Source organism: Microcaecilia unicolor, chromosome 6, assembly GCF_901765095.1.
Source record: "Microcaecilia unicolor chromosome 6, aMicUni1.1, whole genome shotgun sequence".
Classification (NCBI taxonomy): domain Eukaryota; kingdom Metazoa; phylum Chordata; class Amphibia; order Gymnophiona; family Siphonopidae; genus Microcaecilia; species Microcaecilia unicolor.
In genome coordinates, this window is record NC_044036.1 from 294,971,965 (window position 1) to 294,998,877 (window position 26,913).

General features: G+C 48.8%; 1 protein-coding gene across 1 annotated transcript in view; it reads right to left on the reverse strand.

The window, feature by feature from the left end:
- Positions 1-26,913, reverse strand: part of GLE1 (GLE1 RNA export mediator) — a 132,793-nt gene that overhangs the window by 18,393 nt on the left and 87,487 nt on the right. Inside the window, exons 12-13 of the mRNA XM_030207920.1 lie at positions 23,232-23,361; positions 5,167-5,271 (exon numbers count right to left, since the gene is read on the reverse strand). Coding sequence (XP_030063780.1) covers positions 5,167-5,271; positions 23,232-23,361 — 235 coding nt within the window. The remainder of the gene's footprint in view (positions 1-5,166; positions 5,272-23,231; positions 23,362-26,913) is intronic.

Here is a 26,913-nt window from a genome sequence, read left to right on the forward strand (position 1 = left end):
GGGGGGAAGGAAGGCAGCAGTGCATGCTTCTGAAAGGACAGGGGGCAATCAGGGAGGACAAGTCATTTTCTGCTTTGGTTCCGGCCAAAACTGGTGAATTTTGGACACAGATTCAGTTTTGGCCGGAACCAATACCACTGGTTTCCGTCGGCCTCTAGTTCTAGGCAGATTACAAGAGATTAAATATATGTCAAATATTAAAATAAATTACACATCACAGGTATAATGCCAAAAGAAAACAGAATAATTAATTAAGAACTATGTCCATATATCCAATATTAGGACTGGACTCAAGAGCTATCCCACCCCCAGGGGCAGAACTGCATACCATAGCCTCCTTGGTCAATCCAGGGCCATTGTAACCATTTGGGCCCAGGTGACTCTCTACCCTTTGAATCACTCTGCCCAGCACAGTCCACAGAGAAAAAAAAAACTCACAAAGCAAGCCCTCTCAAAGCAATAGTTGTATAAGAGCATCCAGACCCTCTTAAAATTGTTCCTTTGTCTGACTGAAAAACCTAGGAACATCAGCATTTTCCACAGTTGCCATAAGATCCATTATGGGGAGGGAGGTTCTCCTAATGGCCTACAATGAGGGCAACTACCTAATTTGCTAGCTGCCACTCTCTGGAATCCAAATATTCCTGCTCAGTAAGTCTGCCCAAGCATTATCCCAGTCACATGAGCTGTCAACAGTGCTTCTAGATATTTCTCTGCCCAAACACAATAGGGACCCCAATTCCTTGGTAACTTGTTTGCTCTTTGTACCATTCCTGATGGTTGAAAAAACAGTTCCATTGTGCAATAGAACCTAAACTGTCTTGCACCTGAGCAAAGGAACGCAGGCCTGTAGGGCTACAGTAACTGCTCTCACCTCCAACCAGTTGATGAACCAGTGTTCTCAGAGGGACAATGGGCTCCCCCAATCACTCACACTTGTATCCATCGTAATCACAATCCACTCTTATCATCAAGATGTTCCTCTTTCAGACACCACAAAGACTGGCCCTTGCCTACCCCACCCCCCAAGGTCAAGGTGTGTGGGGGGAAGAGTTTCACCCCTAAACTATGCACCTGAGCAGACCACTGGGAGAGAAGTGAACTCTGCAGCAGGCACATGTGGGATCTGGCTCAAGGCACCAGATCCAAGGCTATTGCCACTGAGCTCAGACCCAGCAGCTAACTCCAAGCTGGGTTGATCCACCTTGATAAACGCCTTAATTTTCTAACTCTGTTCTTCATCCAGTACACTCTGCCATGTAGAGTACTGAAGTGGGCTCCCAGAAATACAAACTGGCAAATATCAGTCTGGTCCTGGCAAAGTGGATGACCCAACCCAGTTCCTTCAGAAAATGAATTATCTATGCTGTTACTGTCTTGCACTCCCAGAAAGACTTACACCCACACCTCAACGACTGGCTAATTGGGGTGATCAACACCCCTCTCTTTCACAATGCACCAACACAACAACTACCATCACCTTGAAGAATGTCCTCAGGGCCATCACCAATCCAAGCTTGGAAATCAAAATGCTCTCCCAGTAATGCAAATCGCAGATACCTCGAGTGGTCTGGCCAGATAGTAATATAAAAATATGCCTCTGTGAGGTCAAGAAGTCAAATATTCTCCCTGAACTGATACCATGACTGATAAGTTTACACCCAGAAACATGGCATCTATAATGCCTTGTTGACTTGTCATAAGTTTAGAAAAGTCAACCAGAAAAGTGCCCTCCTTTTTGGGAAATACAAAATAAATGGCGTACCTCCCGAGCCCCAATTCCCCAAGAAGGACTAGGACGATAGATTCCAAAAATGCAACGATCTGTTTAGAGTTTCCATTACTGGCAGGGAGGTTCCATAAGCATCAGAAAGGTGTGTGAACTTAAGAGCATATTGCTTGTGGATAACCTCAAGAACCCATTGGTTCAATATGATATAGTCACATCTCTGGAGATAGTGCCTCAATGACCAGAACATGGGCCCTCAAAATCCCCTTTCGAAGTTCTGATTTTGGAACGACATTCTTTAGCTTTTTTTCGACCACCCTGAAGAGGATTGTCCATGAGAAAGGAACATACTCTGCTGATACTTTAAAGTTAGTTAGTACTGAAATGAGTCATAGATGCTGTGTCTGCAGAACAATTCCTTGGCCATAGCAGGTGCAGCAGTCACCATTATAGCCATGTTACACAGTAAATGGACTGATGCCAGATAAAGAGCTGTATGGTCCATCCAGGCTGCCCAACAAGGTGACTAGAGTTGTACCTACACCCCTCTACATCCTGTTTAAAGTGTGAATTTTTTTAGTTTTTCTCCGATTCCAACCTCTCCAGGAGTCCTCTGTGTTTATTTCAAATGTTTTTGAATTCTGACATTGTTTTTGTCCCCACACTTTCACTGTGAGGGCATTTCAGGCACTCACCACCCTCATCTCATGTCCTCTAGTTCTACTGCTTCCTCATCTCTGAAATAGATTTGTTTGTATATTAAACCTTTCACGTATTTAAGCATCTGTATCATATCTCCCGTCCTTCCTTACCTCTATGGTATATATATGTTTGGGTCTTTCAGTCTTTTCGCACAAACCTCATAAGATTTTTGTCGCCTTCCTCCAAAGCGCTTACAGTCATATCCTTAAGAGATCATGATCTCTAAAACTGAACACAATAACCCAAGCGGGTCCTCACCAATGACTGTACAGGGGCATTAACATCTTCTTTATTTGGCTGGTTATGTCACTTATGCAGCCTTCACTTGGGCAAAATTTTGAAGGATTTGTTAGTACAGTCCTATTTACCATCTTTAGAGGCTGTGTCGGTAACTAATATGTCCCCTTTATAGCCCCTTTCAGCTTACACCATTGTCCTTAAACTTCCTTGCTCTCTTCCCACCCTGCCAGCTCCTCCTAGTTCATCTCCATTTTGCCAAAGTTTGCACGTCTGACGTCCAGGACTTTGAGTTTGGTGTAACTGGACTCCACTTTAGCTCTTATATCAAACCATACCATGCAGTGACTACTAATTCTTGGGTGGGCATCCATCAAATATCTCCATTTGCGAATACTAAATCTAGCAACAACCCCTTCTTAGTGGATTCACTCACCATTTGTCTAAGCAAAGCTTCCTGAAGGGCATCCACTATTGTTTTACTTTTTTTCCAGATTGCAGATGGAATACTTCAAACCGTATCTGGTAGGTCACACTTACCCGGTTTCAACACCTTCCTTTCCATCCCACTTTTGCAATATCATCTATCAAGTCTCTGTCCAGTTGTTCTGTTTGAATTGGAGGTCTATGAACTACCCCACTGTAGATTAGAGTACCACCTCCTCTGTCCAACACAATCAACAGGGCTTCCTCTTTTCCCCCACATTCTCTACATTTTAGCTGTTCTTATACAAAAGAGCTACTCTTCCTCCTTTTTTGCCATCTGTATCCCTCCTGAATAGGTTGTAGCCAGATAGGAGACTCGTTGAACAATGTCTTGGTAATGGCCACAATGTCTAAGTCCACGCATACCACTGGCTATATATTCAATGTTACCAGCACCTGAGAAATTGGAGCAGGCGGCTTATCCCTATGTAAAATACAAATTGCCGTCACCTCTTCTTCAAGACAGTATTGTATCTTCCTGCAGAACATCTTTGCTACACTCTACCTGAGAACCAAAGGTATTCTGGGACAGATCGAAAGAATTCACTAAACCCAGTGAATTCAAGTCTTTGAGATATCACTCCAAGACAATCCTAGGTTTCCTGGCCAACTACTGCCCCTCCTTTAAGCACAGAAGGCAGTCGGCCAGTCCTGAAGGCTCCCCCAGACCCAAGCCCTTTTTAAGGCAAAAAAAAAAGCTTAGTGCATGAGAATAAACTCCAGACTAAAGGCCTGCACTGGCATTTGTCCCAATTCTTTCCACCAGAAAGCTCAGGACCTGAATTCCTGCTATAGAGTTTAACCTCAGAGGCCCCTCTTGAGCAGTTTTTGGCTTTGAATTGAAAATGACGGTGGTTCCCAACAAAATCAGGTGACAATAACTTGGGGCTTTCCCCTATGTTTGGGCCACAATCTGCTACCTTCCCCCCATGGCACTTCACCTCCTGCTGGCTGCAGGAGTTGAATCATTATGCTCCCTTCACACCTGCTGCTTGAAAAACCATAGCCTATCAGATGCAAGAGAACACAACCCGAGCCATACTCTCCCAGCTATGCCACGGCTGCTGAGCGCACCACACATCAGCTTCACTGCCTGAACACACTGTGGCCCATACTGGACAACATGCAAACCTCCCCCCTTCCTCTTCAAGACTTGGAAGCAAGTCACACTGCTCCCAGCTGCCAGAATTGCAGGAAACAGTACTAGAGGAAACCGAAAACCAAGCTAGGGATTAACCCTATTTTTGCTAAGATGCCACCTCCCCAGACAACCTGACCAGACCACACAGGATAGCTCACCTACCATCTCCTAGAAACTGAGAAATACTAACTGGCTAGAAGTTACATAGGATATTTATAGGGTGATATCACCGAGTCAGTGGTTCTCAGTCTCCATCTGTTGGAAGAAGAGCAAATACTCACACATCTGGACTGGTCTGGAGGGAACAAAGAAGAATCAGTGGTTTTCAGTCTCCATCTACTAGCAAGAAAGCATAAATCCACACATCTAGACTGGACTAAAAGGATGATGAGGAAACTATATTACCTACATTTCTGGAAAAAAAAAACCCCAACATAACCACAAGGTGGTGTATAGCATCTTAAACAATAAGCAAACAGACTGGGAACTATCTGGTATTTCCATATGACCTGGACTGGCCACTGCCGGAAATAGGATGCTGGACTTGATTAACCTTTGGTCTGATCCAGCATGGTGCTCTTAAGTTCTTATGAGATACAAAAACCTACAGTACATTGCACACAATCTCTATATTTTTATATTTATCTTGCAAGATATGTCGATGCAGAGACAAATCAGGATTTTTAAGAAATTTCAATAAAATCTCTGAAGGATTCCAGCTGAAATATGTCAGCTTAGCTATTTAAATGCATCTGACAATGATACCCAGGAATCAGTATTCCTGCTCTCATTGTTTATGTGGATTCTGTATAAAACAGTGTCGCTGCCTCTTCTTCTCTGTCACCTCTCCAAAGATTGCCATCATCCTCACCTCCAGGAAATCAAACAGCAGAGTAGCTGTCACATCAACCAGTGGTTCCATATTTAACATCTGAGCCAGCCACTGCCAGCCATGGTTCAGTCCATGAGGATGAGCCTGTAACCAAAAAAAATAAAGAGGACATTCTTCTGCATGACTAGAAATATAAATGTACTAGTAGGTTGCCATTTTCTAACATGCACTGTGCCCCTTGCTAAAAAAGGCATGGACTGCAAAACCTGCAAGCCACTTTTCCCACCCTGCCCCACCACAGGTACATGGTGATCTCTGCTAGGAGTTATCAGGGTTCTTCTATAACCAGTGTAAAAACCCTTCACTCTGTGCTGATTTCTCTCGCGGCACCTTATGCCTGGAATGACTTCCTGGACCTATACACGTCTAGCTCCATCTCTACCTGTTTTCAAATCTATGCTGAAAACCCACCTTTTCACTTCTGTTTTTTTAGCTCCCATTACTTCCCTCACCCGTAACTGTCTTGTCTGTCTGTATTATTTAGATTGTAAGCTCTTTTGAGCAGGGATTGTCTCTTTGTATCAGGTGTTCAGCGCTGCGTGTGTCTGTTAGCGCTATACAAATGCTAATAATAATCCTTTATAATAAAACGCATCTCCAACATTCTGAAGCTGGCTGCATGGCTGAGGCATTCCTGCTCTCTGTATCCATCTCCTGAATTGACATCACGCACTTCCGGGTTCGTCACAAGCAGAAGTGACCAACCACACAAGGTTTCTCGGCTTCAGAACGTTGGAGGTGCATTCTATTAAATAGGATTGGTCAGTTCCTTGAAGCACAGCCAGAGCTCAGCGTCCTGCACAGTAACGCTCAGACACCAGAGAGGGGGGGGGGGGGGGGGCTGACACCAGAGAGAGGGAGGGAGGGGGGCCTGACACCAGAGGGGGGGGGAGGTATCTCTGTCACACACACACTCTCTGTCACACACACACACTCTCTCTCTCTCTCACAGTCAATGTCTTTCTCTCTGTCACTCTCACACACTGTCTCACACTGTATCACATTCACTTTCCACGTGTCACACAGTCACTCACACACTCTCTTGGTCTCATACACTCAGTCTCACAGAGAGTCTGTGTCTCACACACACTCTCTCTCTCGCACACACTGTATCTGTGTGAAACACACTCTCTCTCTCACACACACTGTGTCTCACATACGCACCTGCACACACTCTTATTCTCACACACACACTCTCTTTCTCACAGACACACTCGCACCCAGACTCACTCTCTCTCTCTCTCTCTCTCACACACACACTCGCACATTCACTCTCTCTCTCACACAGTCACTCTCACACACACACTCTCATTCTCACACACACACTCGCACCCAGACTCACTCTCTCTCTCTCTCACACACACACACTCGCACATTCACTCTCTCTCACACACAGTCACTCTCACATACACTCTCTCAAACATACACACTCCGAGGAAAACCTTGCTAGCGCCTGTTTCATTTGTGTCAGAAACGGGCCTTTTTTACTAGTAATAAATAATTGATTCTCTGTTGACAGACTGAGGAATGCAGCTACAAAAATGGGTATGTCATCCAGACAGCTCCCAGTGGCTGTGCTGTCCCATACCTTATGGATATCTTAGAAAAAGGTTCTCCTAAGCCTGGGTGGAGGTTTTTGTGTTGAAAACCCTGACTACCCTCCTCCTCTTTTCTCACTGCAACAGCTGTCAGCTTGGCCTTCTGTTTTGCCTCACATTAAAAAACTAAAGACAAAGAAACCAAAGCAAATATAACAAGCAACTAAGGACTTGTGGACATGAATTCAAATGCCCCCCCCCCCCCCCCACACACACACACACAACACTGGAACCACTCTGGCACGTTGCAGTAGGCTCTCTGGCTTCCCTCTGTCTCAATAAGCCTAAAACTGGAATCTGTGGAATCCAAGGCATCAGTTACAAGCACCATGCATACCAGCAGACAGGTGTCAACATACCAGTTCCTCACATGCAGAAAATGGAGGAGGGGGGGTCAGCTCCACAGACACTGACCCTGACTTGTTCAGCCATGATCTCTGCGAAGCCAGAGTCAGTCAGAATTGCAACCCTCCCCCTTCCCTTGTAGCGCAGACACAGAGAAGTAAAAAAAAAAAAGTCTGGCTCACCACCAAGTCCAAAGACAAGGGAGGCTGCCCTGGCTCCTATCACTGCCGTTCTCCGGCAGACCATAGAGCAGTGAAAACTTCAAAAGAGACACAAGTCCAGCAAAAGAGACAAAGTCCACCTCCCTTAAAGACAGAGCACCTCACAAACACAAATACTTGCAAAAAGACAGACACTGTCAAAAATCTCAGAGATCTGCAACAGAACACAGTTCCACAACAATAGCATAACAATAAAACTTATATTCCGCTATATACCTTTTGGTTCAATGCGGATTACATTCGCTAAGAAGCTGAACATTTCCAGGAAGTACAAAAACAAACCAAAATGTGCAATTTAACTACATAAATGACACCTTACTAACCTTTGCAATTCAAAACAAATTTGTATAGTCTAGTTACACTTCTTCTCCCCCCACCCCCTCTTATTGCTCTCTCTAATACTGTTTCCACCAGGTCCAGTTCCTCCCCGTCGCGCCGGCGGAGGAAGTTTCTTAAGCAGTGATAATACACCAAATCTCTCTCCTCTAGACCATACTCTTCCTGCAGCTCAGCAAACTCCTTTACCTTCCCCTGCTCCCACACCTGCCCCAACATATAGAGCCCCTTACGTGCCCACCCCTGGTACGCTCTCTCAGATTCTCCCAGTGGGAACCCCGGGGCTCTACATATAGCCATTTGTAAAAAATATTTCCTATCCGGGAATACCCTTCTTCTCAACTGCAGCCAGGTAGACAGTAAATGATTTAAGCCCACCGGGACCCTGCGGATTGCAGCCCTAATAGCACTCTCCTGGGACCAGAGGATATCTCCCAAATATCGCGTACCCATCCATGCTCTCTCCCAATGTAGCCACTTCTTGTTATTCTCCAGGTACCAATCAGCCAATATCCTCAGTTGTGCTGCTTGATAATATAGGTGGAAATTTGGGACCCCCATACTTCCCCTGGACGGTGTTTGAAACATCATCGACCTACGGACCCTCGGCGGCCTTTTCCGCCATATGTATGCAAACATTTTCTTGTTCAGCTGCTGAAAAAAGGAGCGCGGGATCAGTATTGGCAGGGCCAAAAATAAATATAATAACTTGGGCAAAAGCATCATTTTTATGGCATGTACTCTTCCCCCAGCCATGACAATGTCATGCCCTCCCATCTATCCAATTCTTCAAACAGCTCCTTCAACTTTCTGGGGTAATTCGCCTGAAACATAGTCTCCACCCTAGCAGTGACCTGAATGTCTAGGTATTGGATAGATTTCTCAACCCACACAAAAGGGTACATCCTCTGCAGCATCCTTGCCTCTTTTTGCACTGGTGTCGTGAGGTTAAGTATCTCTGATTTATTAATGTTAATTTTGAAGCCGGATAGTTGCCCATACTGCGACATGACATCTAGTACCCGATTTAGAGATTGTCGGGATTGTGCTAGAGTCAATAAGATATCATCTGCAAAGAGCATAATCTTATGCTCTCGTTTACCCCTTACCACCCCTCTTATCTCAGCCTGCTCCTGAATCATCTTGGCCAGTGGTTCGATCGAGAGTGCAAACAGCAATGGAGAGATCGCACACCCTTGCCTTGTACCCCTACCTAGGCCTATCAGTTTGGAAAGTGAGCCATTAATCTTGATCGCTGCCATTGGTCTGGTATAGAGCAGTTGGAGCCAGTTCAAAAATTTGCCCCCTATTCCTATCTGCCTTAGCACTGCAAACACAAATGTCCATTCTACTCGGTCAAACGCCTTCTCTGCATCAACCGAGAGCAGGATCACAGGCGCCTCTTCATCCCTAACTTGCTGTACAATATGGATTAGGCATCTGATGCTGTCGAAGGTTTGGCGCCCGGCGATGAAGCCTGCCTGGTCCTCATGAATCAAGGAGGGCATCATCCCCTGTAGTCTGTTGGCCAGAATTTTGGTGAAGATCTTATAGTCTGTATTTAGCAGCGATATCGGTTGGTTCGACCCACACTGCAATGGGTCTTTTCCCGGTTTCAGTATCAAGACTATCTCTGCCATTCTCCATGAGTGCGGAAGTTCTTGAGCTGCATCAAAGGAAGCAATTACTCTCAGCAATAGGGGCACTATCCATTTGGAAAACACTTTGTAGAACCGAACCGGAAATCCATCTGGGCCCGGAGCTTTGTTATTAGGGAGATCTGCTATTGCCTCCTCTATATCCTCCAAGGTCACGGGGTTCGATAATGCCTCCAGCTCCCCCCTAGACACCCTCAGGAACTCCATCCCCTGCAGGTACTGGGCTACTTCATCTGACGATGCCTGCTGCTCCGACTGATATAGGCGTTTATAGAATTCCCAGAACACTTCCTGTATTTTCTCTGTTTGGGTATACTGTTCTCCCAATTCGTTCTTTATACTCGAGATGTTATTACGTTGGGCTCGTTTTTTTAAGTTTTAGCGCGAGCATCCTATTAGCTCTAGTCCCAAACTCAAAAGTGTTCTTGTTGAGTCTGTTGCAACTGCATCACAATCTCTGCCACCTGTATGTCATTAAGATGGGCCCTAAGTTTGTGTAACTCTCCTGCCTTTATGCTGTTAGCCGGGTCTGCTTTATGTGATCTCTCCATCGCTGCCACCTCCATCCTAAGGGAAGTTTCCCGTTCTGCCCTCGTCCTATCAAGATGTGCCTTAAGCGCTATTAATTGTCCCCTCAGCACTGCTTTAAATCCCTCCCATAGACTAGTTGGATGCACCTCTCCCGTATCATTAAACTTGAGATACTCTACAATGTATTTCTCAATTTCAATTATATTCTGTGGATCTAACAGAATCGCCTCATTCAAGTGCCATTGTCTCCACTTTTTGCTCTCATCGTTTACCCTCAGGGACAGCACCACTGGGGAATGATCTGACCAGGTTCTAGGCTCAATAACCACCTCATTCGTTCTGTTCCGTATCAGACCATCACCCAGCCAGTAGTCTATCCTAGAGTAGGTGTTGTATTTGGGAGAAAAGTAGATGTAGTTCCTTTCTGATCCGTGGAGCTCTCACCAAAGGTCCACCAGCCCCCACCGTGCCATCCATCCCTTCAACGTTACTCTGTCCCTTTTAGCATATGTTACTGTTCCTCCCGAATTGTCAACTAAGGGGGCCATCGTTAAATTTAGATCCCCTCCCACTAGCAGATGACCCCTGGCAGACCTTTGCAGGGCCCCCTCCAGCTCTTCCAGAAATGTGCCCTGTCCTTCATTGGGTGCGTACACACACACCATAGTATAGTATGCATTGTATAGGGACACCACCACTATCACATATCTGCCCGCTTTATCCTTTATTATTTTATGAACATTCCAGGGGAGAGAGCTAGATAAGGCTATAAGCACCCCCCTTGTTTTCTTGTTGTCTAGGCTGGAGGCCCCATGTACTATGGGGTATTGCCTATGGCACATCAGATATTCATGATTCCGCCTTAGGTGCGTTTCCTGAAAAAACAGCATATCCGCTTTTAGAAATATTACTTCCCTAAAAGCCTGCCTTCGTTTCTGGGGTGTGTTGAGGCCTCTCACATTAAGTGTCACACATGTGCATACAGTCATATCAGCCTGTTTCTATCCCGCTTACCGAATCCCCACCAAGTGCAGTACCCCCCCATCCCTCCCGCCACCCCCTCCCTACCTTCCCCCTCCTCCAATCATGACATACCCTGTTACCCATACATGGAATGTCCATAAAGAGGAAGTCACGTCTAACCTTCAGCAACTAGCTTTAAATCTTGTCATAACACACAACTTCTTATCATCCGTGCGAGTCTCACTCGGCGCAGGATTGCAACTATTTCTCTCGGCTTCTCAGTCCTCTCTCATCCCTTGTCTGCAGGCTGTGCCAGTTTCTTATCCGAAATTTGACGACGCAGTCTTCCCTTGCCCTGTGTGACTCGCTGCCATTTTGGCCTGTCTTTCCTTGGACGGTCTGCTATCTGGGGGCGCTCAGTCTCTTCAGCTGGTCCTCCCCGCACCAGATATGCTTGAGCCTCTTCCAGTGACACCACTCTGCATTGCTTACCGTCTTTACAGAACAGCAGGGCAAAGGGATGCTGCCATTTATACCGGATCCCTTCCTCTCGAAGCTGGGCAGTTAATGGTTTAAGTTCACTGTGCCTTTTAAGCGTGGTAGTCGATAGGTCATGATACAGTTCTATAGGGTAGCTGTCCCATTCCAGAGGCTCTGCTTCTCTCGCCCTCCTCATCACTGCTTCTTTTGTTTTATAATCAGTGAAGCATGCTACAATGTCCTTAGGTGCGTTCTTATTCCAGTCTCCCAGCGCTCTGTGTGCCCTCTCAATCAGAATAGTAGTTGGATCTCGAGGTTTATCCGGCTCCAACAAGAGCTGGGCCATTATACGCTGAACTACCCGTTCACAGTTCGTATAGTCCGGGAGTTCAGGAACGCCGCGGATCCGGATGTTGGAGTGTCTGCTTCTGTTCTCGAGATCCTCTACTTTGTCCAGCAGAAATTGGGTGTCCACTCGCTGGTCCCGCACTCGCTGCTCCAACGCCTGCACTGTCTCCACGTTTTCCTCCAGGCCCGACTCCACCTCTGCTACTCAAGTGCCCAGCTCCGACATCTCGCCTCTGAGTTCCGCCCCAAGGGCGACTATATCTTGGAGATCTTTCAGGTCCATACAGATCTCCTGGAACCATGTGCAGAGTTTTGCCCATACTTCCTGCTGGGGTATAGTCTCCGGGGTGCCCCCCATTATATCTGTCACTTCTTGGCTTGCTTGCTGCGTTCCACTCGGGCGCGCGCTCTCGACGTCCTGTGGCTGGGCCACTTTCGTCTCTCTGCCCTTGAACCCAAATGCCTGCAGGTCGGCCGGTTTGGTGGCCCCCGACACCATCCGAGCCTTCGCCTTGCTCTCGCACCTCGTATTCTTTGATTTCGCTGGTGCGTGGGTCGTTAATCCCGCTAAATTGCTAATGCTTCGTAAAGTTGCTGAGGAGCTCCCGTTTCATGCAGCCATTCGTGCCGCTGACGTCACTTCCTCCCTCATTTTGGGATTTTCCACGGATGGAAATAGCAGTTTAATAATTGATAACATTTTTGAATAGTATACATTGGTTAATATATGCTTTGAGCAACCACTTTTTTTCTTTGACATATGATACATATCTAAATTTAATAAAAGGTATTAATTGTGACTATTTTACTTTTACTTATTTTTTTTTCCGTGTGTTGTCAGACAATTATGCATGTAAGCCCCACCCCTGTCACAACCCATAACCCCCGCCCCCTTTAGCCTCCCCAAACAGTTGGGCCACCGACCGCCTATGAGTGGGAGACTCAAAGCCAGTCGGTGGGAGAAAGGTGTCAGTATACAGCACATACACAGGTGCAGGTGGGCTTGAGCAGTGCTGGGGACTGACCCTCTAAGTAGCCACATGGTTAGCCCCAGGTGGGTGCTAGGTGTTCCATGACACATGCGCTACCTTCACTGTATGCAAATAGATTTCATGTATATTCATGGTGGAAATCCTGAAAACTTGACCTGGCGAGAGCCAAAGTTGGACACCCCGATCTACAACATTGCCATGTATTATTATTATTATTACATTTGTACCCCGCGCTTTCCCACTTAAAGCAGGTTCAATGCGGCTTACATAGTAATAGGAATTACAAAGTATTGATAGAGTAGCTCTATGCTCTGCAATCAGCCATTCATGTAAGTGTATTCCCCAGGCTGCCAACAGAGAAAGCATAGCTGCTTACCTGTAATGGAGAATTCTCTGTAGACAGCAAAGGAATGCAGATACACTTTCCCGCCCACCATCCCCATGCAAATATGGCAGCTGAGTTCAGAGGAGGAAGGGAGCCGGATTTCAGTGTGGGAACCGTTTTCAAAGGTTTCCCTGAGCTATGGGACAGCAGCACTACCGCCTCTGGGAGCGGTCTGATGATATCATCCATTTGTGTATCTGCACCCCTATTACAGGTAAGCAACTACACTTTTTCTACTCCTGAAAAGGAGATAAGTTTAAAAAAAAGTTTGAATTTTAAGTCTGCCCACATCTCCCCCCCTTTTTTTTTAATTATTTTATTTATAATTTTACATTTATTAAACAACATAAATGTAATGGAAATACAAGAAATTGTTTTAAGAAAGAGAAAAAAAATTAGAATGGAAATTACACAATTACTTTGTCCACAAATAAAGATCCAGATAACTATATATTCTTTGACCCCTTAAAACTGCAACAATTTCTAATAGCAAAGGAAAGTGTTAATACTCCTTAGTTGAACCCCAAAGAAAGTAATATGCTGTAAAGTTGGCTTGCAGGATAAAACTTGCTCTTCACGCTTATGGATAATTAATTTCCTTCTGTTTACCTAGTATCCACATCCCCTTTTTTATGCAAAAACTTGCACAATGAAACACCACCAGCCTTACAGATCTGGTTAACATAGTCTTATGTTCCTGGTTTCCGAATCAAAAGCGTTTATGCTGAGACTAGACCAGCACCAATACAATGGGATAACTGTGTACCCTGTTATCTTATTTTCTTTTACCCCGAATTAATATGTCTGGTTCTCAGGTTCAGAGCCCGCGGGGCCGGGCTCTGGAGCAAACGTGAGCCCTTGGGCTGCTGCCGAGGAGCGACAGCAGCAGGCAAAACCCACCAACCAACACTGGGTAAGCACACCGGCAGGGACTGCAGGCACTGCCCAGCAAACCGGAACACATGGACTGGAATCCCCCGGACTGGAGGACACAGGACTGGAACACACACCGGACCGGAACACACTGGACTGGAGCACACCAGACTGGAACACACACCGGACCGGAACACACTGGACTGGAGCACACTGGACTGGTCCGCACAGCTTCACCTGTGCTTAGCTACTAAACCCCCCAGGAGTTGAACTTCTGGGTTCGAGTAGCCGACAGGACTTACTGGATACCGGGTGACATAGGGACCAGGACTGGAAACAGAAGTGCTCCTAACCCTAAACTGATCTACGTGCTCCCAAGCCCTAAACCAGCAGGAGTGTTCCTAACAGTAAACTGACAAAAGGACTTCCTAAGCCCTATACTAAAACAGGAGCTCCTAATCCCTGCTCAAGAAAGGGACTTCCTAAGCCCTAAATTAACAGAGCAGGGAACTAAACACAAAGCTAACACAGGTGCTACTAAGCACCAAGCTACAAGCAGAGCTTTACACTAATAAGCTAAACACAAAACTAACCAGCTACCTAAGCACTGCTCTAGCAAGCTAGATAACAACTAACAAGGTGCTTCTAAGCACTACTCTGGCAAGCAACCAGAAGAGCTCCTAGCACTAAAAGGGAAGACAGGGGAGGCACAAGGAAAAGCAGGGAAGCTAACACATAAGCCAAAAGTGATTCTAAATCACCAAACACCAACAGCAAAGACTGCAATGCTCCTAATAGCACAAACCCAGAAGTACTTCTAACAGCAAACTCTGCAGTGTTCCTAACAACACCAAACCCTGAAGTATTTCTATCAACAACAGAGCTTCCAAAGCCCTACACACAGCAATGCTTGCAAAACCAAGAGGGAAAAGCAGGGGAACCATAAGGGAAAAGCAGGAAAGCTAAACACACAGTCACCAGTGCACACTGCACTAACACTAACCTGGCCCTTAGCAAAAGCAAGCAGGGAAACTAGACACAAAGTCAGAAGTGGCCAGTGCACCACCCTACCTAAAGCAAATACCACTGTTGCAAAGGCCCTGAAGGAAACAACGCCACTTCCTTATCAAGGCCCTCCCTGATGATGTCACACTCCCTAGACCTAGGCAAAAGCACACTGACCCAGAGAGGCCCAACCCACACCAATGCAAAACCGTGAAACACTTGAAGCCAGTACACCCAAAGAGAGTTAGAGCAACTCAGGCAACACACACACAGGTGCAGTATAGTGAAACAATTAGAGCCCTGCTGCTGGAAGCTGCCAGCACAGAGAGACAGAGCCAGCTCAGAAAGGACAGAGAAAGAAACAGAAGCCAGCTAAGAAGCTGACTCCCAGGAAAGAGGTAAGTTTGAGAGGGGTTCAGACCCCAATCAGAACAGCACCTCCCCCTCAAGGCTCCCGTGTCCCCACGGGAGCCCCAGGTCTCAAAAGACAATTTAGGTCTCCATGGGTAGCTGTGATGAAATCTCCCAATGGGTTTCACAACATAAATCTGGGCGGCTGGGCAGGACGTGACAAGTACATCTGGAACTAGGAAACCAGAATGGATTTGGCCGCCACGAGGCTCTTTAGAACGGCTGGTAGCAGGATCAGAGTCTTGGATGCAAACAAGTGGTGTTCTATTAACAGGAAACCATCTCCTGAAGGAGTCCACAACTTCCTTGACTTCCTGGCACTCCACTGTAGCAGCCAGAACTGGGCTAGAGCCCACACCCATCCTGGAATCTGAAGGCCAGACAGGAACTCGAACTGGACTTCAGACTAGACCTTGCCCCTTGGCTGGAGCTGGAACTCAGAAGGAGGTTCACATCTTGGCTGAAATGGGAACTCGGAGTAGACTCAGCATCTTGCCTGAGACTGCAACCTGGTCCGGCCTCAGCATCTTGGCCGGAAACTGCCACTCACTCGGATTCAGCATCTTGGCTGGACTTGGTACTCAGCATAGACTCCAGCATCTCGGCTGGCACTGGGAACTCGCTCCGGACTCAGCATCTTGGCCGGAACTGCAACTTGACCCGGACTCAGCCTCTTGACCGGGGACTGCAACTTGGACCCAGACTCAGCATCTTGCCTGGGACCGGAACGCCAACTTGACCCGGACTCAGCATCTTGCCTGGGACTGGAACTCCAACTTGACCCAGACTCAGCATCTTGGCTGGGACTGCAACTTGACCCGGACTCAGCATCTTGCCTGGAACCGGAACTCCAACTTGGCCCGGACTCGGCATCTTGGCCGGGACTGCAACTTGATCCAGACTCAGCATCTTGACTGCCAATGCTGCAAATCACTCCAGACTCAGCATCTTGACTGGAACTACAACTCGATCCAGACTCAGCATCTTGACTGCCAATGCTGCAACTCACTCCAGACTCAGCATCTTGCCTGAAACTGGAACTCCAACTTGACCCGGACTCAGCATCTTGGCCGGAACTGCAACTTGACCCGGACTCAGCATCTTGCCTGGGACTGGAACTCCAACTTGACCCGGCCTCAGCATCTTGGCCGGGACTGCAACTTGACTCGGACTCAGCATCTTGGCCGGGACTGCAACTTGAGCCAGACTCAGCATCTTGCCTGGGACTGGAACGCCAACTTGGCCTGGACTCGGCATCTTGGCCGGGACTGCAACTTGACCCAGACTCAGCATCTTGCCTGGACCTGGAACTCCAACTCTCACCGGACTCAACATCTTGACCGGAGTTGCAACTTGACCCGGACTCAGCATCTTGCCTGGAACTGGAACTCCAACTTGACCCGGACTCAGCATCTTGGCCGGGACTGCAACTTGATCCAGACTCAGCATCTTGACTGCCAATGCTGCAAATCACTCCAGACTCAGCATCTTGACTGGAACTACAACTCGATCCAGACTCAGCATCTTGACTGCCAATGCTGCAACTCACTCCAGACTCAGCATCTTGCCTGGAACTGGAACTCCAACTTGACCCGGACTCAGCATTTTGGCCGGAACTGCAACTTGACCCGGACTCAGCATCTTGACTGGAACTACAACTCGATCCAGACTCAGCATCTTGACTGCCAATGCTGCAACTCACTCCAGACTCAGCATCTTGCCTGGAACTGGAACTCCAACTTGACCCGGACTCAGCATCTTGCCTGGGACTGGAACTCCAACTTGACCCGGCCTCAGCATCTTGGCCGGGACTGCAACTTGACTCGGACTCAGCATCTTGGCCGGGACTGCAACTTGAGCCAGACTCAGCATCTTGCCTGGGACTGGAACGCCAACTCTCACCGGACTCAACATCTTGACCGGAGGTGCAACTTGGCCCGGACTCAGCATCTTGCCTGGGACTGCAACTCGATTCAGACTCAGCATCTTGACTGGAACTACAACTCGATCCAGCCTCAGCATCTTGACTGGAACTACAACTCGATCCAGACTCAGCATCTTGACTGGAACTGCAACTCGATCCAGACTCAGCATCTTGACTGGAACCGCAACTCAATCCAGACTCAGCATCTTGACTGCCAATGCTGCAACTCGATCCAGACTCAGCATCTTGACTGGAATTACAACTCGATCCAGACTCAGCATTCATCATGGACTCATCACTCGGTGTAGACTCAGCATCCTGGCTGGGACTGCAACTCGATCCATACTCAGCATCTTGACTGGAACTACAACTCGATCCAGACTCAGCGTCTTGACTGGAACTGCAACTCGCTCCAGACTCAGCATCTCGGCTGGAACTCAGTGTGGACTCAGAAGCTTGGCAGACAAAGCCCTTCAGGCTGGACTCAGAAGTTTGTCGGGAAAAATCAGGAAGCCACCTTCTTTCAGCTTGGGCTTCAGGAGTATCCCGCAGGGTTGGCTCCGAGAGGAGTTGGAAGCGGTAAAAGAACAGCTTCGTAGAGGGATCAATAGCAGAAACTGGGTTTTCTTCGAACCCAAGCCAGGAGACACGCCTTCTCTCTGCTGCAGCTTCAGGAGTATTCTTCAAGGCTGGATCAGACAAAAGTGCAACCCGGTAATCCTGGAGTGTCAGAAACGGATCCAGATCAAAAATGGGGTTGGAACTGGGATCCAAACTTGTACTAGGAGGCTTGGTTTGAAGCGCCACTTGAACTGGACTCCGAGGCTTGCGTGGAGGCTGGACTGGCACCGGAGGCTCGGTGAGAAGCCCCTCTCGGACTGGAATCGGAGGCTCGGCCAGCAGCGTCCCACGGACTGCACTCTGAAGCTTGAGTGGAAGCGCCACTTGAACTGGCATCGGAGGCTCGGTCAGAAGCGTCCCTCGGACCGGACTCTGAAGCTTCGCTGGACGTGCTGCTCGGACTGGATTCAGAGGCTTGTCTGGGCGCGCTGCTTGAACTGGATTCAGAGGTTTGGCTGGGCGCGCTGCTGGGACTGGACTGGACTCCAGCTGAGCCCATAGCGTAGAATTCCCCAGACGTCTCCTCTCAGCGACCGCTTCAGGAGTATCCCACAAAGCTGGATTCAAGACAAGGCTGCGGCGATACTCAGCGAGCGTGATAAAAGGGTCCATATCTGAAACTGGGTTTTCAGCGATTCCAAGCCACCGGACACGTTTTCTCTCAGCTGCCGCTTCAGGGGTCTTCTTCAAAACAGGATGAGACAAAAGTTTCCCACGATACTGACGAAGAGTCATAGAAGGATCAAGAACAATGACGGAGCTGGACCCCAGCTGGGTCAGCTGGGCGGGGGTTCTTGCCGGGCTCATGGCCTTTGCAATCTGTCTGGTTCTCAGGTTCAGAGCCCGCGGGGCCGGGCTCTGGAGCAAACATGAGCCCTTGGGCTGCTGCCGAGGAGCGACAGCAGCAGGCAAAACCCACCAACCAACACTGGGTAAGCACACCGGCAGGGACTGCAGGCACTGCCCAGCGAACCGGAACACATGGACTGGAATCCCCCGGACTGGAGGACACAGGACTGGAACACACACCGGACCGGAACACACTGGACTGGAGCACACCAGACTGGAACACACACCGGACTGGTCCGCACAGCTTCACCTGTGCTTAGCTACTAAACCCCCCAGGAGTTGAACTTCTGGGTTCGAGTAGCCGACAGGACTTACTGGATACCGGGTGACATAGGACTGGAAACAGAAGTGCTCCTAACCCTAAACTGATCTACGTGCTCCCAAGCCCTAAACCAGCAGGAGTGTTCCTAACAGTAAACTGACAAAAGGACTTCCTAAGCCCTATACTAAAACAGGAGCTCCTAATCCCTGCTCAAGAAAGGGACTTCCTAAGCCCTAAACTAACAGAGCAGGGAACTAAACACAAAGCTAACACAGGTGCTACTAAGCACCAAGCTACAAGCAGAGCTTTACACTAATAAGCTAAACACAAAACTAACCAGCTACCTAAGCACTGCTCTAGCAAGCTAGATACAACTAACAAGGTGCTTCCTAAGCACTACTCTGGCAAGCAACCAGAAGAGCTCCTAGCACTAAAAGGGAAGACAGGGGAGGCACAAGGAAAAGCAGGGAAGCTAACACATAAGCCAAAAGTGATTCTAAATCACCAAACACCAACAGCAAAGACTGCAATGCTCCTAATAGCACAAACCCAGAAGTACTTCTAACAGCAAACTCTGCAGTGTTCCTAACAACACCAAACCCTGAAGTATTTCCAGGGCCGCCGAGAGACTGGGCCGGGCCCGGGACAAGGCCGCCCCTGGGCCCCCCCCCCCCCCCCACCCCCACTGCCGGGCCCTTGCACTATATGTAGATCCTTCAAGAGGTAGTGTGTCATGATTTAGGCTCTACACCTTTTCTGATGTTTTGGTGCCACCTCAGTAAAGCCAAAACACAATCTCTCCACTGCAAAACACTATACACAAACTTGTGCAAAAACCCACTCATAACCTTACCAAACCATAACAGCACTAATTCCAAGGACAGGACGAACTACAACCTTATGCGTGGAAAGGCAGCACTATAATTACACCGGGCTCTAAAACACCAGTACACAACCTAATAAAAAAAAAAACAAAAAGGGCTGCAAATACTACACACTAGCAGAATACTGTACCTTGATCACACATGAAAAACACATGGCAACAGATATGACATAAGGAACTAGAAATAAAAAAATATGAAGGCAAATACTGAACTAGAAAGTTACCTCAAGAAGTCAGTCTCAGCATGCAGCAATACTAGAAAAATTGAAACCTGCATGAAAAATATCACAGATACACATTTCCAAAAGCTGACATATTCCAATTAATAAATTCTGAATAAATACTTTTTCTACCTTTGTTGTCTGATCATAGTTTTTCTATTCGCTTTGGTCCCAACTTCTGTTTTATGCAGTGTCTTCTTTCCATTTGATATTTTTTCTCTCACCATCTTCCTGTGTCCTTATGCGTCCTGTCTACCATCTGTAGCCCTGTCCCTATCCTTCCTCAAGTTTCGGCATCTGTCCTGAAAGTGTTCCGATCCAGCCCTTAAATTGAGCATTTCTCCTCACTCTCCTCCCCTCCATCCATGTGCATGTATTTCCTGTCTTCCCTCCCCTCCATCCATATCCAGCATTTCTCCTCTCTTCCTTTTCCCTCCATCCGTGTGCATCTCCTTCCTTTGTCTTTCCTTCCCTTCATCCTTGTCCATCATTTCTTCTCTCTTCCCTGCCCTCCACTCCATCCATCCATGTTCAGCTTTTCTTCTCTCTTCCCTTCCCTCCATCCATGTGCATCTCCTTCCTGACTTCCCTCCCCTCCATCTATCCATGTCCAGCAACTCCTCATTCTCTCCTGGCCTCTCCTCCATCCAACCATATCCAGTAAATTTCCTCTCTCCCCTGCCCCCTCCAATCATCCATCCATGTTCAGCAGTTCTTCTCTCCCCTCTGCCCTGCCCAGCAATCTCTTCTCTCTCCCCCCTGCCCTTTTGTCCAGCAATCTCTTCTCTCTCCCCAATGCCCTCTTGTCCAGCAATCTCTTCTCTCTCCCCAATGCCCTCTTGTCCAGCAATCTCTTCTCTCTCCCCCCTGCCCTCTTGTCCAGCAATCTCTTCTCTCTCCCCCTGCCCTCTTGTCCAGCAATCTCTTCTCTCTCCCCCCTGCCCTGCCCTCTGTCCAGCAATCTCTTCTCTCTCTCCCCCTGCCCTCTTGTCCAGCAATCTCTTCTCTCTCCCCCTGCCCTCTTGTCCAGCAATCTCTTCTCTCTCCCCCCTGCCCTCTTGTCCAGCAATCTCTTCTCTCTCCCCCCTGCCCTGCCCTCTTGTCCAGCAATCTCTTCTCTCTCCCCCTGCCCTCTTGTCCAGCAATCTCTTCTCTCTCCCCCCTGCCCTGCCCTCTTGTCCAGCAATCTCTTCTCTCTCTCCTGCCCTCTGTCCAGCATCTCTTCTCTCTCCCCCCTGCCCTGCCTCTGTCCAGCAATCTCTTCTTTCTCCCCCCTCTGAGATCCAAGGCCTGCCCCCCCTCCGAGATCCAAGGCCTCCCCCCTCCTCCAAGATCCAAGGCCCTTCTACTACTGCTTATCATTTCTATAGCGCTACTAAACTCCCTCCCTCCCTCCCAGATCCAAGGCCCCCCTCTCCTTCCGTCCATCCGACTGAATTCCAAGGCCCCCCTCCGTCCCTCCCTCCGAATTGCAAAAGCGATCTTGTTCTTACTTCGTTGGGGGTTGGCGAGAGCAGCATGCAGAAGAGAACGCAGGGAAAAGCGTGCAGGCTCCCGCTTCAGCCTTCCCTCGTTGTCTGTGGTCCCGCCCTCACAGGCGGGGCCAGAGCTGAGAGACAGACAACGAGGGAAGGCTGAAGCGGGAGCCTGCACGCTTTTCACTGCGTCTGCGTGCTGCTCTCGTCGTAACCCCCGCCGAAGAAGTAAGAAGAAGATCGCTTTTGCAATTCGGAGGGAGGGAGGGACGGAGGGGCGACCACCCACGGACTCGGCGCCGGGCCCCCCTGGAGGCCCGGGCCCGGGGACTTTTGTCCCCCCTGTCCCCCCCTCTCGGCGGCCCTGAGTATTTCTATCAACAACAGAGCTTCCAAAGCCCTACACACAGCAATGCTTGCAAAACCAAGAGGGAAAAGCAGGGGAACCATAAGGGAAAAGCAGGAAAGCTAAACACACAGTCACCAGTGCACACTGCACTAACACTAACCTGGCCCTTAGCAAAAGCAAGCAGGGAAACTAGACACAAAGTCAGAAGTGCACAGTGCACCACCCTACCTAAAGCAAATACCACTGTTGCAAAGGCCCTGAAGGAAACAACGCCACTTCCTTATCAAGGCCCTCCCTGATGATGTCACACTCCCTAGACCTAGGCAAAAGCACACTGACCCAGAGAGGCCCAACCCACACCAATGCAAAACCGTGAAACACTTGAAGCCAGTACACCCAAAGAGAGTTAGAGCAACTCAGGCAACACACACACAGGTGCAGTATAGTGAAACAATTAGAGCCCTGCTGCTGGAAGCTGCCAGCACAGAGAGACAGAGCCAGCTCAGAAAGGACAGAGAAAGAAACAGAAGCCAGCTAAGAAGCTGACTCCCAGGAAAGAGGTAAGTTTGAGAGGGGTTCAGACCCCAATCATAACATAATATTTCAGTCTTTTCCTTTACATAAACAAACATACACTCTGTAGGCATCTAAGGTTATTTTAAATAATATATACCTTTCCCTGATGCAAACCCCAGAAAGCCCCAAGACAGATATTAGACCTTAGATTATCTAGTATTTCATGATAACCTCTGATCTCTTATTCACTGCACCTATAGTAATGTTTTTCAAACAGTTATAGAGATCTAAAGAAGAGCATTCACATCATTCCTGGAGTAAATGACAGAATAGGATAAGAGGATATCTGACCCACAGAAACAGATATCACAACTTCACAACCCATACTAATGACACCTGTACTGATCCCTTGGGGTGCACTTTGTTAGCAAGTTGAAAAACTGCCAATATTTAGTAGTCACAGTCTCTCCTATCAGTGGCATAGCCACCAGTCTGGGGAGGAGCACCTGTGCACCCCATTATGGGCTCAGGCCCCCTCCACAACTGTAGCACCTCTTTACTTTGCTGGTGGGGATGCCGAAGCACATGCTTAGAGCAGGAAGGAAGCAGTCTGAGGAGGGGAGTGGCAGCATTGTATTTATTTGGCTTGCAGGGCCCTGCCAGCAAAGGTATGGTTAGCACGCGCATGTTAGGAAGGGGGGCAGGGGGAGAGGAATGCATTTCCTCCCCCTCCAGTCTACCCCTGGGCACCCCCAAAATTGCAGGGCTGATTACGCTGCTTCCTACATGTGAACATACCCCTTGTTTTGTTCCATATGGCCACTGCAGCTGAATGATAGCAGCATAAAGACGGATCATTCCAGACATCCGCTTCAGAAAGTTATCCTGCTGCTCCACCTTGCTGTCCTCCACTTGATACCCAAGTGCTCTGAATCACAAGATAATAGCAACAAGATGTGAATTGAAAGTGACAAGAACAAGGACTGCATTTCCTATGTGTGAGTTGGGAGTCACCTAGTGGCACCATTTGTGTAGCCCAACTATATGATACAAGAAGCTTTATGGACTTACAAAGCCTGGAAGATCTTTACAATAAATTTCCTTTGCAAGACTATATACTTGGAAGTGCAGAGTATGGAAATGTTCTTGCTAGTCCTGCGCTGAGAACAAATTCTTTGACACCAAAATTACATGCACTTGAAATTCTTCTTCAAAACAACACATCTTTTAAAATATAACATTTTACATATTTTCTCTAAAAATATTAACTAAAGACATGCATGTGATACCTGCTATGGTAAAATTATGTATAATCATACCTGATAATTTTCTTTCCATTAATCATAGCTGATCAATCCATAGACTGGTGGGTTGTGTCCATCTACCAGCAGGTGGAGATAGAGAGCAAACTTTTGCCTCCCTATATGTGGTCATGTGCTGCCGGAAACTCCTCAGTATGTCGATATCAAAGCTCCATCCGCAGGACTCAGCACTTAGAGAATTACACCCACGAAGGGACACTCTGCCCAGCTCACCACCGCCGAAACGGGGGAGGGGAATTAACCCAGCTCATCCCCACACAAGTGGGGGAGGGGAATCCGTCCAGCTCATCCCCGCAGAGCGGGGGAGGGACACCACACCCGCCGATGCGGGGGGATCTGGCTTATCCTGCAACCGCAACCGCGGGAGGAGCTGACTGACCCTAACACCGCCGAAGCGGGAGGGGTACAAAGCTGCCCTACAGCCGCACGAAGCGGGAGGGAGTGCCGGCAGAATTTATGTCTCAATCCAGCCCCGTAAAACGGAGGGGAGAGGAATGCAGCAGCTCACTGTAACACAAACTCGTCTCAACTCTTGAAGAATCCAAGTGAAAGAACTTGAACACGAAGTCTTTCTGAAATAACTGAAGACTAAACTTGAACCTGAAATGCAACCAGAATAAAAACAGAACAGATATCTGGGAGGGGCTATGGATTGATCAGCTATGATTAATGGAAAGAAAATTATCAGGTATGATTATACATAATTTTACCTTCCATATCATCAAGCTGATCAATCCATAGACTGGTGGGATGTACCGAAGCAGTACTCACCCAGGGCGGGACATTGAAATCCCTGACCTCAACACTGAAGCTCCAAACCGGGCCTCCGCCCGTGCAGCCACAGTCAAACGGTAATGCTTGGAGAATGTATGAGCCGAAGCCCAAGTTGCCGCCTTGCATATCTCTTCCAAGGAGACGGATCCGGCCTCTGCCATCGAGGCCGCCTGAGCTCTCGTGGAGTGAGCCTTCAGCTGGATAGGCGGCACCTTCCCCGCGGCCACATAAGCCGCTGCAATGGCTTCCTTGACCCATCTTGCCACTGTAGGCTTAGCAGCCTGCAGACCCTTACGAGGACCTGCAAACAGGACAAACAGATGATCCGATTTCCGGAAATCATTGGTCACTTCCAAGTATCTGAAGATGACTCGTCTCACATCCAGATATTTAAGAGCAGAGTACTCCTCTGGGTAGTCCTCCCTACGAAAGGAAGGGAGACAGAGCTGCTGATTCACATGGAAGCGAGAAACAATCTTGGGCAGGAAGGAAGGCACTGTGCGAATAGTCACTCCTGCCTCAGTGAACTGCAGAAAAGGCTCTCGACATGAGAGCGCCTGGAGCTCGGAAACTCTTCTGGCTGAAGTGATAGCCACCAAAAAGACTGCTTTCAACGTCAGGTCTTTCAGAGATGCCCTCGACAAGGGTTCAAAAGGCGGCTTCTGCAATGCTCTTAGCACCAGGTTGAGATTCCACGCAGGCACCACTGAGTGCAGAGGAGGGCGCAGGTGATTAACTCCCTTGAGAAAGCGCACCACATCTGGCTGCGAAGCCAGGGAAGCACCCTTCAGGCGGCCCCTGAAGCAAGCCAGAGCCGCTACCTGGACTTTAAGGGAACTGAGCGACAGGCCTTTCTCCAGACCTTCTTGCAGGAACGCCAACACTGAAGAAATTGGAGCAGTGAAGGGAGAAAGTGAGCCTGCTTCACACCATGCTGCAAAGATACGCCAAACCCTGGTGTAAGCAGTAGAAGTAGAGCGTTTCCTCGCTCTCAGCATAGTGGCGATGACCCTGTCTGAGAAGCCCTTCTTCCTCAGACGCTTCCGTTCAATAGCCAGGCCGTAAGACCAAAGGGAGAGGGATCCTCCATCACCACGGGACCCTGATGTAACCGGCCCTGCTCCACTGACAGCCGCAGAGGATCGTCGACTGAGAGCCTGATCAAGTCCGCATACCAGGGACGTCTGGGCCAATCCGGACCCACCAGGATTACCCTGCCGGGATGCTTTGCCACCCGGTCTAGCACCCTGCCCAACATGGGCCAGGGCGGGAACACATAGAGGAGCTCTTGTGTCGGCCACTGTTGGAGAAGAGCATCTACTCCCAGGGATCGAGGGTCCCGTCCTCTGCTGAAAAAGCGCGGCACTTGGCAATTGGCCGATGACGCCATCAGATCTAGGCTCGGCTGGCCCCAGCGCTTCGTGATGTCCAAGAACGCCTGAGCAGATAGTTGCCACTCTCCGGGCTCCAAGGTATGGCGACTGAGAAAGTCCGCCTTGACATTCATGACTCCGGCAATGTGGGCCGCTGAAAGCTGCTCCAGGTTCGCTTCCGCCCACTGGCAAAGACTCATAGCCTCCTTGGCTAGAGGGGCGCTCTTGGTACCTCCCTGGCGGTTGATATAGGCCACAGCCGTGGCATTGTCCGACAGGACCCGTACAGGCTACAACACCAGTACCGGGATGAACTCCAATAACACCAACCGAATGGCTCTGAGTTCCAGGAGGTTGATAGACCACTTGCCTCTGCAGGAGACTAGAGCCCCTGCGCTGTCCTTCCCAAGCAGTGGGCTCCCCAGCCCATCAAAGAGGCGTCTGTCGTGACGACAATCCACTCCGGGGTCACCAGAGGCAATCCTGCAGACAACTTGTCTGTCTGCGTCCACCAGCTCAGCGCCTTGCGCACTGCTGGGTCCACGGGAAGGCGCACAGCATAATCCTCCGACATCGGAGTCCAGCGCAGCAGCAGAGATAGCTGTAGTGGTCTCATATGAGCCCTGGCCCAGGGCACTACTTCCATCGTGGCCGTCATAGAGCCCAACAGCTGCACGTAGTCCCAAGCCCGAATAGGAGAGGCTACTAGGAACTAGTCCACCTGAGCCTGAAGCTTGACAATCCGATTGTCTGGCAGGAACACTCTGCCCACTTGGGTGTCGAATCGAACTCCCAGATACTCCAGGGACTGAGTCGGGCGCAGCTGGCTCTTCTTCCAGTTGATGATCCATCCCAGGGAGCTCACAAGAGCAACTACCCGGTCCATAGCTTTGCCGCACTCTGCATAAGAGGGGGCTCGGATCAACCAGTCGTCCAGATAAGGATGGACTTGTACTCCTTCCTTTAGCAGGAAGGCCGCTATGACCCCCATTACTTTGGAAAAGGTCCGCG